At 43.0% G+C, this 19,420-nt stretch overlaps 1 protein-coding gene across 1 annotated transcript; it reads left to right on the top strand.

Moving 5' to 3' along the window:
• Positions 1–2,074: 2,074 nt before the first annotated feature.
• On the top strand, positions 2,075–19,407 carry NAAA (N-acylethanolamine acid amidase). Its single transcript, XM_006133904.4, has 10 exons — positions 2,075–2,293; positions 3,507–3,671; positions 7,087–7,213; positions 8,915–9,005; positions 9,904–9,980; positions 13,748–13,920; positions 15,642–15,704; positions 16,365–16,431; positions 17,357–17,385; positions 19,326–19,407. Exons 1-10 carry the CDS (start codon positions 2,115–2,117, stop codon positions 19,399–19,401), a joined length of 1,047 nt encoding a protein of 348 aa, XP_006133966.4. The 5' UTR covers positions 2,075–2,114; the 3' UTR covers positions 19,402–19,407.
• The last annotated feature ends 13 nt before the right edge of the window (positions 19,408–19,420 follow it).

The raw sequence follows: 19,420 nt of genomic DNA, 5'->3' as shown, positions 1-19,420 counted from the left end.
CAGACAGCCTGAGGCTATAGCTGTAGCTATGGGAATGGTTGCCTCGGTTCCATTTAGAAATACGTGCATAGATGCTGGAGCAGTGCCACTGGGTTTCATAGAATCATATAACACTAGAACTGGAAGGGACCTCGAGAGGTCATCGAGTCAAGTCCCCTGCCCTCATGGCAGGACCCAGTACCATCTAGACAAGCGGTTCCCAACCTTTTTGAGCATACGGACCCCTTTTCAATCTATTAACATTTCACAGATTTCCCCCCCCCCCTTCCTGGGGGAGAGAGGGGAAAAAAAAAAGAAAGGGGGAAAAGAAAAGAAAGGATCAGGCCTACTGTGGTGGGTTTCGATCCTTATTTTTAAACATTTCATGGACTCCCCCCCGCCCCCCTCCCCAGGCTGTACGGTCATGGACCACTGGAGTCGGCAGACTACTGGTTGGGAACCACCAGTCTAGACCCTTCTTGATAGATATCTATCTAACCTGCTCTTAAATATCTTCAGAGATGGAGATTCTACAACCTCCCTAGGCAACTTATTCCAGTGTTTAACCACCATGACCAGTTAGGAAGTTTTTCCTAATGTCCAACCTAAACCTCCCTTGCTGCAGTTTAAGCCCATTGCTTCTTGTCCTATCCTCAGAGGCCAAGGAGAACAATTTTTCTCCCTCCTTGTGACACCCTTTTAGTTACCTCTCAGTCTTCTCCTTTGCAAACTAAACAAGCCCAGTTCTTTCAGCCTTCCTTCGTAGGTCATGTTCTCTAGATCTTTAATCATTCTTGTGGCTCTTCTCTGGACTTTCTCCAATTTCTCTACATCTTTCTTGAAATGTAATGCCCAGAACTGGACACAATACTCTAATTGAGGCATAATCAGCGCAGAGTAGAGCAGAAGAATGACTTCTCGTGTCTTGCTCACAACACTCTTGTTAATGCATCCCAGAATGTTTGCTTTTCTTGCAATAGCATCACACTGTTGACTGATATTTAGCTTGTGCTCCACTATGACCTCTAGATCCCTTTCTGCAGTACTCCTTCCTAGACAGTCACGTCCCATTCTGTATGTGTGAAACTGATTGTTCCTTCTTAAGTGGAGTACTTTGCTTTTATCCCGATTAAACTTCATCCTGTTTACCTCAGACCATTTCTCCAGTTTGTCCAGATCATTTTGAATTATGACCCAATCCTCCAAAGCAGTTGCAACCCCTCCCAGTTTCATATAATCTGCACATTTAATAATCATACTCTCTATGCCAATGTCTAAATTGTTGGCGAAAATATTGAACGGAACCGGTCCCAAAACAGACGCCGGCGGCACTCCACTTGTTATGCCCTTCCAGCAGGATTGTGAACCATTAATAGCTACGCCCTGAGTACGGTTATCCAGCCAGTTATGCACCCACCTTATAGTAGCCCCAGCTAAGTTGTATTTGCCTACTTTATTGATAAGAATATCATGTGAGACCATATCAAATGCCTTAGTCAAGTCTAGGTATACCATGTCCACCCGTTTCTCCCTTATCCACAAGACTCGTAATCTTATCAAACAAACCTATCAGATTGGTTTGACACGATTTGTTCTTTACAAATCCATGCAGGCTGTTCCCTAGCACCTCATTTTCTTCCAGGTGTTTGCAGACGAATTCTTTAATTACTTGCTCCATTACCTTTCCTGGTACAGAAGTTAAACTGACTGGTCTGTAGTTTTCCGAGTTGTCCTTATTTTCCTTTTTTATCCATGGGGACTGTCTTCCATGCCTTGTCAAAGATAACTAAAGGCTCAGCTCCCTCCTCTACCCGCTGGACTATTTTAGGATGCATTTCATCAGGGTTGAAGTTTTTCCCATTTTATATTCAGCCCAGTTTGGTTCCAGGGCTTGCACCTGTCCCCCCTCCTGGTTCCAGCCGCCCCCCTTTTGTGTAAACATCCCTGCAGCCCTAGGAAAGGCGCTTGCTGAGGGAGGCTGAGGGACACTTGGCGGGAGAGCTGGAGTTACATGGCCTCAAGCAGCCCCGCCCCAGCCCTGCTTGCCGCAGCTGCTGCCTTTCTCCAAAGGGGGCGGCCCCTAGCCCTGCTGCAGGCGGCTCCGCCCTGCCCAGCCCGCGGCCGGCACTGGGGCCATGGGGCTGCGGGGCGCGGGCTGCTCCGCGCTGCTGCTGCTGCTGCTGCTCGGCGGGGCGGCCGCCGCTCCCCCGCTGTGCAACGTGAGCCTGGAGCGCGACCCGCAGCTGCGCTGGCTGCCGGCGCTGCGCCACTTCGAGCCGGCTTTCCTGCGGGCGGCGCTGCGCCGGGTCATCCAGTGAGTGAGGCCGGGGGGGTCGCCCATCACCGCGGCGTCTGGCGGAGCCACGCTTCTGCGCCGCCCCCTCGCCTAGGGCCCTGGCTTCCTTTGCCTTGGCAGCTCTGCCCTCCCCGGGGGCTGAGCGGAGGTGCCGGTAAATTGCACAAGGGGGGAGTTCAAGTCAGGGAACTAGCTGGTTCTAGCTCTGGCCTGGTTCTTGGGGGAGGGCCAATGCCCCCTGTTTTTCCCCCCATCCCGTGGAGAATAAATTTTATGCACACAGCAGCATATGCAGGTGTGCACCACCGGGAGACACACAGGCGGTGGGTGCTCTGCTAATCAGCTAGGCTGGATTTCAATCTCTGGCAAGCGGTTTGCCAGGTGGGCGCTGGTGAGGGCTGCATGGCAGAGTTGTTGACTCGAGTCCCACGCCTTGAACTGGAGCCCGACTTAAGTCGCCGAGATGACGCGACTCGGGCTCATTGTGTGTGACTTGAGACTGGACGTGAGACTTGCTAATTTTGTGAAATCGACTCGGTGGAAAAAATTGTCCGAAAATGCCCATATGGATGGCTTGTACAAAAGTGACTTGACCGTTTTTTAAATTAAGACTTGAGACTCGACTTGGGACTTGACTCGAAAAGTGACTTTAGGGACTCGGGACTCGACTTGAGACTGGAACTGTCATGACTTGAGACTCGACTTGGACTTGACAATGACGACTTGAAGACAATACTGCTGCGTGGTAGTTCCAGGGAGTAGGTCTGGGCTGTTGTGGTGCAGTCTGCTGCTACTGAGCCCCGATACTCAGGCTTTGTGTAAGTAGAGTGAACGTCACCCCCCAAAAATAGCATTTCATACCCCCCCCCTTTAGCATGGTGATGGTGGGCACCTTAGAAATGTATCAAGTTAGGAGTCTGAGGAACTAACAGGAAATGAAAGAACGTATCTCCTCCTGCAAACCTTGGGTAACTTGACTTACATGATTCCTGCAGAACTTACCTGGATAAATGTTTCTGGGCTGAGAGCATGAGCCCGACAGGCAGCCTAGCACAAGGCTGCTAACTCAGAATTAATACCACAAAGCAACTTTCTGTCTTGCGCTGAGCAGCAGGGCATTGAATCCAATACTGGGTTCACTTGTGAGCTGAAGATACTGTACCTATTACTCGGACTGTCCACCCCCGTCCTCAAGGCAAGGAGGAGCTGATGGTTTGGGTTTGTCTTTCAGCGAAACTGTCCCGGAGTGGGTCCATGCTGTCATTCAGCCCCTAGCAGCAAAACTGGAGTATTTTATCCCTCAACCCTTTGCAGGAGAGATCCTGGGAATGTGCCAGGCGCTGGGGATCAGCGTTGGAGATGGAATCCTCATCAATTTGGCCTATGAATCTACTGCGTGAGTATTATGTTGGTCCTGGGGGGAAAAAATCAGACTATTCCAATTTTAAAGCAGTGGAGGAGTGTGTCTGACTGTAAAAATGGCTATAAATTACCATTGAATGCAAATAGAAAATCTGTGATCTAATATACCAGATGGAATCAGACTGATTTCTTTAAGTGTATAAATCAATCCAGCTACATTAATGCTTTAATGGGGAGGGAGAGGGGGGAGGTGAGACAGTATTATGCAATAATATATATATTGAAACTTCAGCACAAATTGGCAGGAAGCATTCATTTAAACCCTCATTAGCTCCTTCACAGTTAAAAAGTAAATTGGCTATGTTTCACTCATAACGCAGAAGTAAGAAAGCTTTGGTCTAGGAAAATGAGTTGTGCTGCTTTTTTTTTTTTTTTTTTTTTTAAGTCATTTGTTAAGCATCACTTAGCTTCTGAGTGGAAACAGATACATTTGTGTTTAAAACTGTCTTGCTGGCTGGCTGATTGTGGTTATACCACAACTTACTTTTTGGCTTGGCCTGCAGTGAGAAAATGAAGAATTGTCTTTGAAACTGTGGGTAAAACTTAAATGGAAGAGGGGAAAAAAGCTAACTTTTGTTTGAGTCACTTTTTTTTTATTGCTAATCTATTGTTTGAGTTCACAGAACTGCAGAGAAAAGTTTAATTAAAAAAAAACTTTAACATTTTTCATCTGAAAAAATCTACTCTCCCAGTTTAATTTTGACTAAAACCCCTTATCACAGTAGTTGAATGTTGGGTTCAACCTAGGTGACACAATCTCTTTGTAAGCATAAATGTTCACTGGAAGGCTGGATGGACTCATGATCTGAACACCAGCTGTTAAGGGAATTCCTGCCCTCAGTTCACAGTGAACCCATTAAGTGCTAAGGAGTCACCTCACCGTACAGGATTGGGCCCTGAATCATGTGAGGTGGTGATGAAATAGCAGCAGAAAGTTAGTGCTGATAATCTTTTCTTTGATGTAAATGTAATATGTATGTGTACTCCTGTAAAAACAGCATCGGTGCTGTGTTTGGAATCCTAACGTGCTGTATATTATGAAATGAGGGTGACATATTTTTCTTTATCCATTTTCTTCTGGGATCCTAACACATTTATTCTCATGTATAGGAACAGCCATTATTACTATAAACAGTAGGTTATTAAATAGAGGTGTGTGTACCTTATCTACACAGGGAAAAATATTGCACTAACAGGTTCCTTGTAGTTCAGATCTAATGTATCTTGAGTGTAATTACATGCAGTTCCAAGATAGTCCTTCGAGTTGCACCTGTTTAAAAAACAAAAAGGGCTTTTAGCATTGGTTATCTGATACTTTGCAGTGTGTGAGGAGCTACAAATGAGGAGCAAATATTCAATAATCATTCAAGTGTTACTGCATGACATAGGTGCCGCTATTGCTATTTTGTGATGTGTAAATTATTTCTTAATGCTAATAAAGGCCAGATGGCTCTGGTTACTTTCTAGCTGAAGAGTTGTGTATTAAGAGTTAAAGACTGTAGGGTGCAGTTTGCTACAAAGGAGCATTATTATAGACACAGATTGCTGTCAATAAGATTATATAACAATTTGCATTTTAAACTCGTTTTCAGTTACTCAGTTATATCTCTGTCTGGTACAAATGAATGCCTGAATCACTGTTGGAGCTGGTTGGGAAATAGATGAATAAACATTTTCTTGCCATGCAATGTCAGTTCATCAAAATGGAAATTGTTAGTGGGAAAAGGATTGGTTTCGACAGATTTCTTGTCTGTCACAGATTTTGGAGAAGTTTTGAAATTGTCTGAATGTCCTGTTGTGAAACATTTGAAATGAAAAATGTCTGTTTTTCTGTTCAAAATTATTTTTCATTTAGAAATTTAAGATCATTTATAGTTTATATTAGAAAATATGAAAAGGGTGAAATCAAAATAAAAACATTTTGATTGACCTAAACTGATTTTGGGGGGAGGAGATTGTCAATTTGCAAAAATATTGGAGACTTCAACTTCTTTCCCCCAAACTTTTCCCAGGACAGGAAAAACATTTCCCACGCAGCTGTATTAAAAAAACTGCACAAGTCTGAGGACTCATTTCTGTAAGCCTCAGGATGAGGTGGATAGGGCATTGCAGAAATGCCTAATCCAATATTTGTTGTGTTGGAATTTCTCTCTCTTTACTCTTTTCTTTAAAAGTACTTCAAAATTCCATGCATTTATTAAAAGAATGTGATGGTTGCACAGTTAAGCACTGAACTTTTCTCTCTTTTGTGTGCGTACATTGTAACACGGCCTTTAATTACATGATTACATCCTCTTTCATAAATATATTTTTTCTACAGCTGTAAGTACATATTTTAAAATTTTGTATATAGTTACCTCATTTTCAGTGTTCTGTTTTGATTTTTGTCTTTAGAGAGGAGAGAACCAATATATAAAGTATGCATTTCAATAATTTAGGGCCCAGTCCTGTTAAGGGTAATTATTACTTTAGGCAAGGGAGAAGAGAGATACCTAGCTAAATTAGTTCTCTTTAACTTGACCTCAGTATCTTCAAAATAAGTATAAATACATTGTTTATTTTGTGGGCATAATTTTAGAGTTTTCCCAATTTATTTTGTATCCAAAGAAACTGCTGAACTGTTTGATAATTTGCAGTGAGGTGAGGATTGATACTTTTAAGGTTAGTGAGTGAAATCTTGGAAAGATGTTTTATGGATGGAGGAAACTGAGATGGCTACATATCAAGACATAGGAATTCCAGTGGTGGAATTCTATGTTTTTTCCTATTAAGAACTTTCATGGATTCTCAGAAGGATAGTTGTGCTAGTAACTTTAAAAAGAATGAGTAGCCGTGGCACCTAAGAGATTGACCAAAATATATAAAACCGTGAGCTTTTGTGGGTAAAAACCCACTTCATCAGATGATTGGAGGACTATAGGATATTATAGAACTATACACCAAAACAACTGTGAGACAATATTTACAGTATAGAAATCGTAGATAAACACTGCATTGTAATATAGACACTGAAAAGGGTAGAGAGAAAGTTGCAAACACAATTTTATTTTCACATATGCATGTTTACATTGCAACCTTTGTGGTCTCAACTTTTTTTTTTAACTGTAGAAGTTTAACATTTGTATACGAAATCCTATAAGTGTTAATGGGACTTTAGTGAGAAGATAAAACATTCAGTTACTGCCCCAAAAAATTTACTGGAAGAGATTCTGTATTGGAAAAAGTGTGTGTGTGTGTGTGTGTGTGTGTGTGTGTGTGTGTGTGTGTGTGTGTGTGTGTGTGTGTGTGTGTGTGTGTGTGTGTGTGTGTGTGTGTGTGTGTGTGTGTGTGTGTGTGTGGTGTTTTGTTTTGTTTTTTGTAAATAGTTCCTTTTCCTTCTGTTTTTCAAGTTTCTGCACCAGTATTATTGCTCAAGATTTGAAGGGAAACATTTACCATGGTCGGAACTTGGATTATGCTTTTGGAGATATTTTACAGAAGATTACAATTGACGTGCAGTTTATGAGAAATGGACAGGTATGGTTTGGCATGGAATGATATTGTTCTCTGAGAATGGTACACGGATTTATGTATCTTTAAGCAGCTGAATTTAGTGGACTGATTAAATCAACAGATGTGCAAGAAAATGAATAATATAGTATTCACTATTTAGAGTGTTCCTCCATCTTTCCAAGTGTATATAACAGAGCTTGTTTATCTAGCCTGATATGGTGTATCTGCGTTTGAGTTATTCATTATTGGGCACCAGAATATCAGTGAGAAATTGGAAAAAACTGGACAAGAGTCCTGCTTAAGAAACAGAAGTTGACCTGGGGCCAGATGAGACCTATTTGTAAGGAAATATTGAAAGAGCAAAATATATAGTAAAGGGATGAGACAGTTATTTCCAAGTATTAGTATAGTGAAAACACCAAGAATGGAGAGGAATTATTCAAGGTGGTTCGGGAAATTAAGGGAAACTCAGATTGAGAGTAAGAAAAATCTTATCAGTCGTGTGATGTCTAAGCTCCCCCCTAAGCTGTGCAGCCCTGCAGCTTCTCATTGAGCCCTGCACAGGGGCTCAGGGCTGCAGTGGGGAAAGATTGCTCTCCCTAAGCCCTGAAGCTGCCAGGGTCGTCGGGGCAGGATCCCCCTCAATGCTTTCCCCAGTGCAGAGTTGCCCAGGTAACCCCCCACCCTCATCTTGAGTCCCCCTCAACCCTGAGCCCTCTTCTGCACCCCAAAGCCCTCATCCCTGGTTCCACCCTGAAGACTGTGTCCCGAGAGCAGAGCCTGTACACCCCCTTTCATGTCAAACCCCTCATCTCCAGTCCCACCCCAGAGCCTGCACCCCCAGCCATAGCCCGCACCCCAATCCTCTGCCCCAGCCCCTTCCCACGCTCAGAACCCCTCGGCCCCTCACCCATCACATACATTGTGTTATGTGCATCAGTATGAAGGTGGCGGTTGGCATGTGAACTCCAGATCACACATCACCTCCACATGGGTGCATGTAAGAAAATTCATTCTGCACAGGGGTGGGGAAAATTAGAGGGAACACTGCTAGATATATTTGGCTGGAGAACAGTATTTCCCCTCCTCCCCCATCCAAGTGACCAAACAAAGAACACATTTAAAATTTGGAAAAAATACTTAACGTGTACAATAAAATTCAGCTTTGGTCAGGAGAGGGATTAGAGAGCCTAATACGTCATTTTTGTCTCTTGATTCTTCTGTTTCAGCATTGTCTTTTTTCCCTTTTAAGAGTCTTATTGCATGGTTGTTAGTCTGGCAAGTTCTGCAAATATTGCTTGGGCTGACCAATGTGTGTGGGGTGGGGTTTTTTTTTAAATATTTTAAATCCTAGAAATGTTTGCAAATCTCAGATTTGCTGTGGCAGTTCCCTCCTGTCTATCCTAAAAAAAGGAGGAGTCTGTCTGTCAGACAGTCACTAACTTGAACAGCATTTTGACAGTAGTTGGGTTATCCTTAGAGCAAGTGAAACACAGTGGAATTTAATATTTGATTTTTTTGACCTCTAGTTTCCTTCTTAAATCGTGATGCCGACATTTTAATTGCATAACGTTGCTGTGTTAACTTTTTCTAATGACACGACGGGAACTGTGCTATTTCTGTACTGGAAATCTAAAGGTAAAATGTAGGGTGCTGTTTTGGATCAGTGTATTAAGAACATATCTGCCCCATAACTGTAGAACGCTGTATATCTTCTGATTTCAGGTGGCCTATAAGGGTACCACCTTTTTCGGCTATGTAGGCTTATGGACAGGACAAAGTCCACACAAGTTCACAATCTCTGGTGATGAACGAGGTAAGTCAAGCTCTCGTTCTGGGGTTATACGAACTACAGCGCTGTTATAGTCGTAAATGTCATTGTAGAACATCATTCAGAAGCACTTTTGTCCCAGGGAGGTTGAAGTGATCACCTTATGCCTTTCAACTCACATATGTTGGATGGAACTAATTGCAGTTCAGCTGCTTTTATCCCTACCCAGTTCTTCTGCCAGAGCCTCCCTCAAACATGCTGGCACCAGGGCCATTCTAAGTTATTCCTCCCCAATGCCTCCTGGGGCTCTCTATCGAGATAGGCTTCCCTAATGTAAATGCGCTGCCTCAGACTAATTTTGAGGCTTCCCTGCAGTGTAGACATGCTATTTCGAAATAAGCTATTTTGGAATAACTATTCCGGAATAGTTTATTTTGAAATAAGCATGCATTGTAGACATAGCCTAAGTGTCTCCTCGATACTGAGTTTTCTGCTGTGATTTTACTTGTGGGTTTGTTTGTTTGTGCAAATAAATTGAGAAAAGGCCATTTGTCCCAAACTCTGTTATGGAGGCTGTCACATTGCAGTAAAAGTTACTACAGCTGATGCTGTGACTGCCACATTGAATTCCAGTAGCAGCATGGATGGAGAAAAGGCCATTTGTCCCAAACTCTGTTATGGAGGCTGTCACATTGTAGTAAAAGTTACTACAGCTGATGCTGTGACTGCCACATTGAATTCCAGTAGCAGCATGGATGGAGAATGTATTGTGGACATTCTTTGGTGAAAGAAAGGGAGAAGATTATAGAGACTGAAAACAGACCTTGAGAGGAGAAGTGAATAGTGGTGAGATGGGGAAAGCAGAGGAAGATAGACTATATACATATTGGTTGGCAGCTGGATTTGCCGCTGTGTGTAACTGTATTTCCCTTTCTTTATGCAGACAAAGGAAGTTGGTGGGAGAATGCAATAGCTGCTTTCCTGAATCGAAATCTCCCAGTCAGCTGGCTTGTCAGGGATGTACGTATGTAGAGTGTTTAATCTTTTTTGTTTGTCGCATACCACAAGCTGTTAGAAGTTGCAAATTTCAATTAAAAGAATTCCGTTTTTCATTTGCCTTGTCAATTACGTAGATACGCAGGCAAGGATATGACCTGTTCAGGAGTGTATTGTGTTGACTAGAAGTTTTTGTGCTGTAAACTATCTTAGGGCTGGAAATAAGAGTCCCTTCCAGTGTTGCAGGAGCTTCTTGCCAAATAGCTTGTAATTGTCACTCAGTAACATGTAAGGGTGTCATAAGGAGGAGGGAGAAAACTTGTTCATCTTGGCCTCTAAGGCTTGAACAATAAGCAATGGGCTTAAACTGGTTTAGGTTGGACATTAGGAAAAAGTTCCTAACTGTCAGGGTAGTTAAACACTGGAATAAATTGCCCAGGGAGGTTGTGGAATCCCCATCTCTGGAGATATTTAAGAGTAGGTTAGATAAATGTCTATCAGGGATGGTCCAGACAGTATTTGGTCCTGCCAGGAGGGCAGGAGACTGGACTCGATGACCTCTCGAGGTCCCTTCCAGTCCTAGTATTCTATAAGTTTCCGTGTAAAGACTCCCATTCCACACAGCAGGAAGTATTTTAAGGGATCAGGTGGATAGAAAGTAGTGTAAATGCATAGCAACTGCGCTGGCAGCTAGATATACAGGTGAGTAGAAGATTTACTTGGAGTTTCTCAGATACTTGACTCAAATAAGTTTTGTTTTTCTTCATTTAAATCATTGCTCTGGAGTGGTGCTATGGATGTGGGGTTCAGGATACAGGCTGCTTTGGGGAGAGAGAGGACAGCTCCAGCCCTCTCTCACGGCAGCAGCTTAGGGCCGGGTAAGAAGCGTGTGTTCATGGGAGAGCTAGGGGTGGAGTGCTTGTTCAGACACAGACTCTCTCAAATATATAATACATAGCTATCCTTTTCTCCACCCCTGCTGCCTTGATGGAATTATGGCTGCCCCCGGTGGTCATTATACAGTATATCCGTCCCTGCTAGCAGACTTCTCCCTCCGTTTCTCATAAAACGGAATCACATTCCAGGCACATCCCGTTGTCCTACTCAAGGTAGTTAAGACCAAAGCAGTCTGTGAAAAACTTCAAAAAGATCTCACCAAACTAAGTGATTGGGCAAAAAAATGGCAAATGAAATTTAATGTGGATAAATGTAAAGTAATGCACATTGGAAAAAATAACCCTAACTATACATACAATATGATGGGGGCTAGTTTAGCTACAACTAATCAGGAAAGAGACCCTGGAGTCATCGTGGATAGTTCTCTGAAGACGTCCATGCAGTGTGCAGCGGCCATCAAAAAAGCAAACAGGATGTTAGGAATCATTAAAAAAGGATCGATAATAAGACGGAGAATATCTTATTGCCCTTACATAAATCCATGGTATGCCCACAACTTGAATACTGCGTACAGATGTGGTCTCCTCATCTCAAAAAAGATATATTGGCATTAGAAAAGGTTCAGAGAAGGGCAACTAAAATGATTAGGGGTTTGGAACAGATCCCATATGAGGTGAGATTAAAGAGACTTGGACTTTTCAGCTCGGAAAAGAGACTAAGGGGGCATATGATAGAGGTCTATAAAATCATGAGTGGTGTGGAGAAAGTGAATAAGGGAAAGTTATTTACTTGTTCCCATAATATAAGAACTAGGGGCCACCAAATGAAACTAATGGGCAGCAGGTTTAAAACAAAAGGAAGTTCTTCTTCACACAGCGCATAGTCAACCTGTGGAACTCCTTGCCTGAGGAGGTTGTGAAGGTTAGGACTATAACAGGGTTTAAAAGAGAACTAGATAAATTCGTGGAGGTTAAGTCCATTCATGGGTAAGGAATGGTGTCCCTAGCCTCTGTTTGCCAGAGGGTGGAGATGGATGACAGGAGAGAGATCGCTTGATCATTACCTGTTCGGTTCACTCCCTCTGGGACACTTGGCATTGGCCACTGTTGGCAGACAAGTAACTGGGCTGGATGGACCTTTGGTCTGACCCAGTATGACCGTTCTTATGTCCTTAACACTGGCTGTCTGTTGAAAGACTGTGAATGTACTAGCTTTCCTGAATTGGGGAGTTCCTCCTAGTGGACCATACTTGAGCCCCCAAAAGACAATAATAATTTCTTGAAATGCCAGGTACATTTGTCCAAAAGTGAATGGTCCGTAACCATGTCTATCCTTCCCTGTTAGGTGGAATGACTGTAGAAATGTGCAGACAGCTTCATAGAAAATCTGTGCATGAAACTCTAAGCAGTTATTAGAATGTATATGTGCTGCTCCAGGGCTTAATTAAGGGAGCCAAACAAGTGTCTATATGCCAGGGAGTGAGAGCAGAACACTTAACTCAGTGTCACGCAAAACTCCACCTCCTGTTTCTTTCCTTGTTGGCTCTAATTCACAGACGTAATGACATGAATATGCAGATGCTGTCTAGAAAATGTGAGCGACCTTTGTACCGTATGCACATTGTGTCTTGCATAACTTCAGTGGCATAACGAGCAAACATTGAGACAGCTGTATATTAGAAAAAAACCAAACCTTTGGCCACTGCTAAATGTTCAGTTTGTTCATATACCTTGGCTGTTATCCAAGGTGCCTGCTTGTCTCTTGAACAGTTTTTTTTTTTTTTTAAATTTATTTCACTAGCCCCATTGGCTTTTTGTTCCTGAGCTGTGTTTAATTTGTGAGGGTATGTTTCTAAGGGTGTATTTCCTACAGCCATAATCGAGCAAACACTGTGGCACGTGCGTAGTTTTACACACATGAGTAACTCCATTGGCATCAATGGGACTACGCATGTGGGGGAAATGAAGTGCATAATTTTGCAGGAGCAAGGCCTAAATAAAATGCTGTTTGCATTTTGGTTTCCTCATTGCCCCCCAAATCCACATTTAGAAACCAGGCCCGGAGAAGCCTTTTTTCTTTCATCCTATAATTTAGGATCCAGTCCTGCAAAGTGCTTCAGTGGAAATTGACAACATGCTCACGTCCTTCAGTGGCTCATTTGAAACAGTCTCATTTATTTTTCATCACTGATGCTCTTTGGTTCCTTTCTCTGTTTTACTCAGGAAGATGAAACCGGAGTACTCAGTTCCTAGTCACTGTCCCTTCCTGGTTCTTATGACAAATAGTGCAAGTCTGGGCTATTGCCATGGGAATTTTTCAAAATGTCACTAGCTACGGGGAAAAATGTGTGCTCGTCAAACTTGGGTCTACCTTCGCCATCATGTGCTTGGGCTAGGATAGCCAAAGGCACCCAAGGGAGTTAATTACCCAAGTCCCATGCACGTCACATGGGATCAGGAGCCTAACTTCTTTAGGATAAAATCTCAGCCTTTTTGTTTGTTTGTTTTTTGTTTACTTTGCCTTCCTAGTGGGCCTCATGACTTAAAAGGTCTGATTCTTGGCATTAAATGCTCACTAGTGGGAGGAAGGGATTTTGCAGTTTGGCTTTATATGTGGTTCCAATCCTGCAAACATTTAGGTGCATGCTCCAAGTTCATTTCTTGACATCCGTGGGCCTGCTTAGCTGCTTAAAGTGCGTACGTTGATTGCAAGATCAACTGAGAGACCATTTCACAAACGCCTTCCCTTCTGATCACTAAGCCAACATTTACCTTTCCATAAAATGCAGCCATCACCGCCCCTGTGAGCCCTCCCTGGTCCCACTTGTCCTGGTGCAGTGTCTCGGCGTTGCTGGGCAGGGTTCATTCCTGGCGATTTTGTTTTTGCACAACTAGACCCTGGACACAGCTGCAGACTTTCAAGCTGCTGTCCTCAAGCTGGCTGCGACCCCCATCATTGCGGACGTTTATTACATCGTCGGAGGGACGTTGCCCAAAGAGGGCGTGGTCATCACGAGGAATAGAAAGGGCCCGGCAGACATCTGGCCTCTGGAACCCACAGCTGGAGCGTAAGTGGTCTCACATGTTGCTTTGTTTCACCTTTCTGAGGGGCTGTTGGGAAGAGTGTTCGGTAGACGTGAGGCCCGGTAGGAGGGTAGCATCTTGTGTGTCTGCAGTATCGATTGTGGCTGAGCTAGTAGACGCTTTCAGTGACGTGTTTAAATGGAGCTTCCTCCAAGCCCTCTTCGGCCAAGGAAGCTTTGCAAGGCAGGGGCAGTCCTCTGAGAACTGGAGGAAGAAAGGGGATACACGGGTTTTGTTTTGTTTTTAATTGAGATCAACAATAATATTTACATTATATAATCCTGTGACCAGTGTTTCTTGTAAACTGAGCATGTGGGAGATTCAAATGCTGCCCAGCTGATTGGCGGAGCATCCACAGTGCCCACAGCCAGTAGTGTGTGTTTTTATTGGTGGTGCACATCTGCTTATGCCTTGGTGCACATAAAAACTTTATTCTGCGCATGAGTAGAAAAACATTAGTCACATTGCCTGTGACTAATACAATTCAGCTACTGGTACAGATATGACTGCTATCCAGTTATTAAGCCACTCCCCTGACAGTAATATGCTAATTTACATGTAGGTAGGAAACAAATTTGCATGTGTCACTGATTTACAGCTCAGATGATGGTTTTTGTGGACTGTTAGCCTTGCACATTCACTTTGGGATCTGAAAGCTGAGCTGGACTCTCTTCTTTTGTGTGTCATCACTGGTAATGAACGATATGCATGCTAAACTGGACCATCTGGGTGTGTCTAGACTACTGAGTTTTGTCGACAAAAGTGGACTTTTGTCGACAAAACTATACCAGCGTCTACACTACCGCTGAGTTCTGTCGACATAACATCGACAGAACTCAGCAGTTTTGTTGACGCTGGTAAACCTCATTTTACGAGGCATAACACCTTCTGTCGACAGAGTTCTGTCGACAGAAGGTGTTATTGCCTGTAGGGTTGCGTCTAGACTACAGGGTTCTGTCGACAAAGCAGCTTGCTTTGTCAACAGAACTCAATGTGTCTGGACGCTCTTTGTCGACAGAAGTTTTGTCGACAGATACTGTCGACAAAACTTCTGTCGACAAAACCCGGTAGTCTAGACGTACCCTCTGTGAGCCATCTGCAGCCCCATTAAGTTCAGTGCGGGTATATCTCACTGAACCCTTATTTAATAGACAATTCAGTTCATGTATAGAAAGAATCCACCCAATTCCCTGTTTGTAAGGTTGGTGCTGCAGGGCTAACAGAAGTTAAAAGCATTTTTTAAAAACCTTATCTTTTTTCACTCAAGGTAAAATAAATATGCAGAAAACCTAAAGTTCTTAATATACACGGGGAGCACAGTCCATAAATGAGAGATCTCTTGTTATACGTAGTTTCTTCTTAGAGCAGACTCGATTTTAAGGGCCTGATTCTGCATCTCTTGAAGTCAGTGGTAGTTTTGCTGTTGACTGTACTGACACTTGGACTCAGCTGAACTTTCTTTCCAACTGCCTTAGCAGCTTATGTGTGGGAACATCCACTACAGCTGGAAGATTGCCTTTTACTGTGCCATTGACAGGTGACTCGACAGACCTGGGGGAGGGGGAACCTTTTGGTTCTTTTTCTATTCTTACTAAGTGGCTAATAAAAACAGGCACGAGTCACAAGTGCAACTGGGTGAAATGATGCTTGTTTTTTGTTTTGTGTGTGTGTGTGTGTGTGTGTGTGTGTGTGTGTTGCGGAATAGGTGGTTCCGTGTGGAAACTAACTATGATCACTGGACAACCCCTCCTCCTTTTGACGATCGAAGGTGAGTTGGAGTAAGAGCCGCACCGTGCTTGTATTAAAAAGGTGACACTAGTTTTTGTGTGCTCCCATGAGTAGTTTTGAGCGCTGAGTGGGCAGCTACTTCAGCTCCTGCAGCATTACTCCGAAGAAACTAGAACAGGTAAGGAGTGATACTGACGGATTGCAGGACTATTTAGCTGGAAGCACAGGGGTTAGAAGATGAGGGTTTGCTCAGATGAGGCAAAGGGAAAATCATAGCTAAGGAAAGATGTCTGGGGTCGGCGTCCCAATAGAAGACAGAAATTTAACCCTAATCCAAGTATTCAGGCTTCACAATGACAGGCTGTTTGGAAACCTTGCTAAACTCTTCAGCAACACTTTCAGTTGATCTGACAGTTTTATGCAAGGGGATGAAATATGTGGCCAGATTGGCTGCTGTTCGGTAGCTGTAGCCTTGAATAATAATAGCTTTCAGTCAGCTGTGGGGGATTTAATAGTTCTGTCTCCTTTAATGACCACAGCTCTCATTCAATTATAGGGCATTGGATTCAGCTAGTAGGCCCTTTAGAATAACTGACAACCAAACAGATGTTTTGACATGGATTGATGTAGTGACAAACTTTTCATCATGCTGCATGCGACAGTTATTTTTGTTAAGTGACTTTGCCTCCCTTCCTTGCAGAACTGCAGCCATTAAAGCTCTCAATGCCACTGGACAGAAGAATATTAATTTTGAAACCCTCTTCAAGGTATTTTTTTAAAATTCTGCATTGTTGGATCTAAATGTTGACCTAAAATTCTGTTGCCGGAAGAGCTGGTTTGAATAGCAATTCAGGAATGTAATTCTTTTTGTCGAGGGTTTGGAAAGTTGCCCAAGCAGTGCATGTGAGAGAGATGCAACAAAGGACTCTCGCTGGAGGTTTTTTTTTTTTTTAAGACTGTTGTGCTCATTTGAGGGCCGCCTGTTGTTGTCAGGGTCTACGTGAACTATGCTGTAGTGATGGAGAATGCAGCCATGCTCTGCTACTGATTCAGTGTGGGGCCTTGGGCAAGTCACTTATACACAAATTTTCTAGTGTCTGTTAATTTTGGAGACTCATTTTTGCAGCCCCCATGTTGAGAATACTGAGGTTCAATTTTTAGCCCCTATTGCCATCAGCTCTCATGATGGGTGCTCAGTTTCTCTGACCAGTGCTGAACCAGAGAATTTGCCAGACCCTGGGAGTTCAGTGTTGCCTACCAGCATTACCAACACTTCCACTGCTTGCTGGGCTCTTAGAAGACATTTAGGGGTAAATTAGAGCTAAATAACAGCCCAGAACACTGAGAGCCAGGACTGGTGGCTGTAAACAAACTTTATGAGACTGCAGGAAACTTGACTACACCCATGATAAGTGGACATCCGGCTAACTAAAATCATGCCAAATCACGGGTGTTGCCGGACCAGAGCGTGCTGGACTAGAGGGGTTCAGCCTTTACGTAAATGACACAACTTGGTGTATTCTCAAATATATTTTGATTCAAAATGTTCAGGCTCTGATTTTTAAAAATGAATACGGTGGCCTCTGATATTGCATTATCCTTCTTAAATAATTGTATGTCATTTTTTCTAAGTAGCCTTACATGTTTCTTCTAATCTGACAAAATGACAGGCTCTTTAATTTTTTTGAATAGGTATTATCAGTGAGGCCGGTCTTAAACAAGTAAGTATCTTGTTTAGAAACCTGGATCAGTGCTCGTTGCCATGTATCAAGGCAGTTGATCTTTTAATACTAATTTAGATTGTCAGAAGATTTGTCTTTAAATATGCAAAATAGTCTCTGATTTTCCCCAGCCATAAACACAATGCTTGCTTTCTTCATCTGTCACTCACTCTTCAGTAAAAGAGCTTTATTTCATAAGCCTTACTCCTCCTCTGTGTGTCTAAACTTCACAATAATACGCACCAGTGAAGCAAATTGATACTAACACCAGCCGTGGTGCTCTTCTGCTGAACCATGCATCTTGCTCACAATATCCTAAATGTTCCTTTTCCGCTTAGTTTTTGTTGCAGTTCTTGCCCTTGTGAATCAGTGTTAGTAAACTTGCTTTGAAGAGGAAGAAACAGTACATGCATCTTGTCGCTTCGGGGTTTGTTTTATGTGCTGTTGTGTGCCTAACCAGTGCTGAGTTCCTTAACTTGCTCTATAACAGCTCTATATCTTACAGAAACCTCCATCACCCCCCTCTCCACATTATCCTGTTTTATATATAGCTTAATCTCTCCACAGCTTCCGTGGTGTCATCGATAAATATTAAATTACCTATATGTTGTACATCTGATTATGCTGTGGAGGATAGGGTCAAAATTCAAAATGATCTGGACAAACTAGAGAAAGGGTCTCGGGTAAATAGGATGAAGTTTAATAATAAGGACCAATGCAAAGTCCTTAGGAAGGAACAATCAGTTTCACACATACAGAATGGGAAGTGACTGTCTAGGAAGAACTGCTAAAAGGATTTTGGGGTCATAGTGGACCACAAGCTAAATATGAGTCAACAGTGTCACACTGTTGCAAAAAAAGCAATTATGCTTCTGGGATGCATTAACAGGAGCATTGTGAGCAAGACACTAGAAGTCATTCTTCCGCTCTACTCTTGTTGATTAGGCCTCAGTTGGAGGATTATGTACAGTTCTGAGCACACTATATTTCAAGAAGGATGTGGAGAAATTGGAGAAGGTCCAGAGAAGAGCAACAAAAATGATGAAAGGTCTAAAAAACACGAGCTATGAGGGAAGGCTGAAGGAATTGGGCTTGTTTACTTTGGAAAAGAGAAGACTGAGAGGGGACATGATAGAGGTTTTCAAGTATTTAAAAGGGTGTTAGGAGGAGGAGGGAGAAAAATTGTTCTCCTTGGCCTCTGAGGATAGAACAAGAAGCAATGGGCTTAAACTGCGCAACGGAGGTTCAGGTTGGACATTAGGAAAAACTTCCCAACTGTCAGGGTGGTTAAACACTGGAATAAATTGCCCAGGGAGGTTGCGGAATCTCCATCACTGGAGATATTTAAGAGCAGGTTAGACAGACACATGTCAGGGACGATCTAGACCAGTGTTTCTTAAACTTTTTAAGACCGAGGAACACCAAGGATTTTTTGTTGAGCCATTTTGAGCTCTGTTGTTCTCAGCGGCACACGTCCAACTGCCTCAGAACACAGTTTAAGAAACACTGATCTAGACGGTGCTTGGACCTGCTGTGAGGGCAGGGGACTGGACTTGATGACCTCTCGAGGTCCCTTGCAGTTCTCGTATTTATGATTCTATGCTATTCCTCCTAATTTGAATTCTGTCACTGTAACAATTAGGATCTGTATTATTAATATTCTAGTGCTATGATCAAATAGGTGCAGGCCCACAAATTAGGACATATTCTCTGCTGGTTAAAATTCCCTTGACACCAATGGAATTATGCCAGTTGGCACCAGGATAGAATTTGGCTGTCATTGTTACCAGACTCATTCAGATGTTTCAGTGCTCATCACTTATTGTTTTGATGGTTCTTTCTAGTAAGACTCATTCTTTTGCTTTGCTGCTGTTACCTTGGATCTTCCTTGATTTTAAATGGTATTTTAAGCACATGGTCCCTCTTTCTGTTCCCACCAGTTACACGGTGTATACCACAGTAATGAGTGCTGCAGTTCCAGACAAGTACTTAACGTGGATCAGAACCTTGGAGTAAACATGTGTAAGTAACCTGT

The sequence above is a fragment of the Pelodiscus sinensis genome, chromosome 4, assembly GCF_052426305.1.
Source record: "Pelodiscus sinensis isolate ZL-2025 chromosome 4, ASM5242630v1, whole genome shotgun sequence".
Classification (NCBI taxonomy): Eukaryota; Metazoa; Chordata; order Testudines; family Trionychidae; genus Pelodiscus; species Pelodiscus sinensis.
The sequence above is the reverse complement of the archived record's forward strand: the minus strand, read 5'-3'. Positions and strand labels throughout refer to the sequence as shown.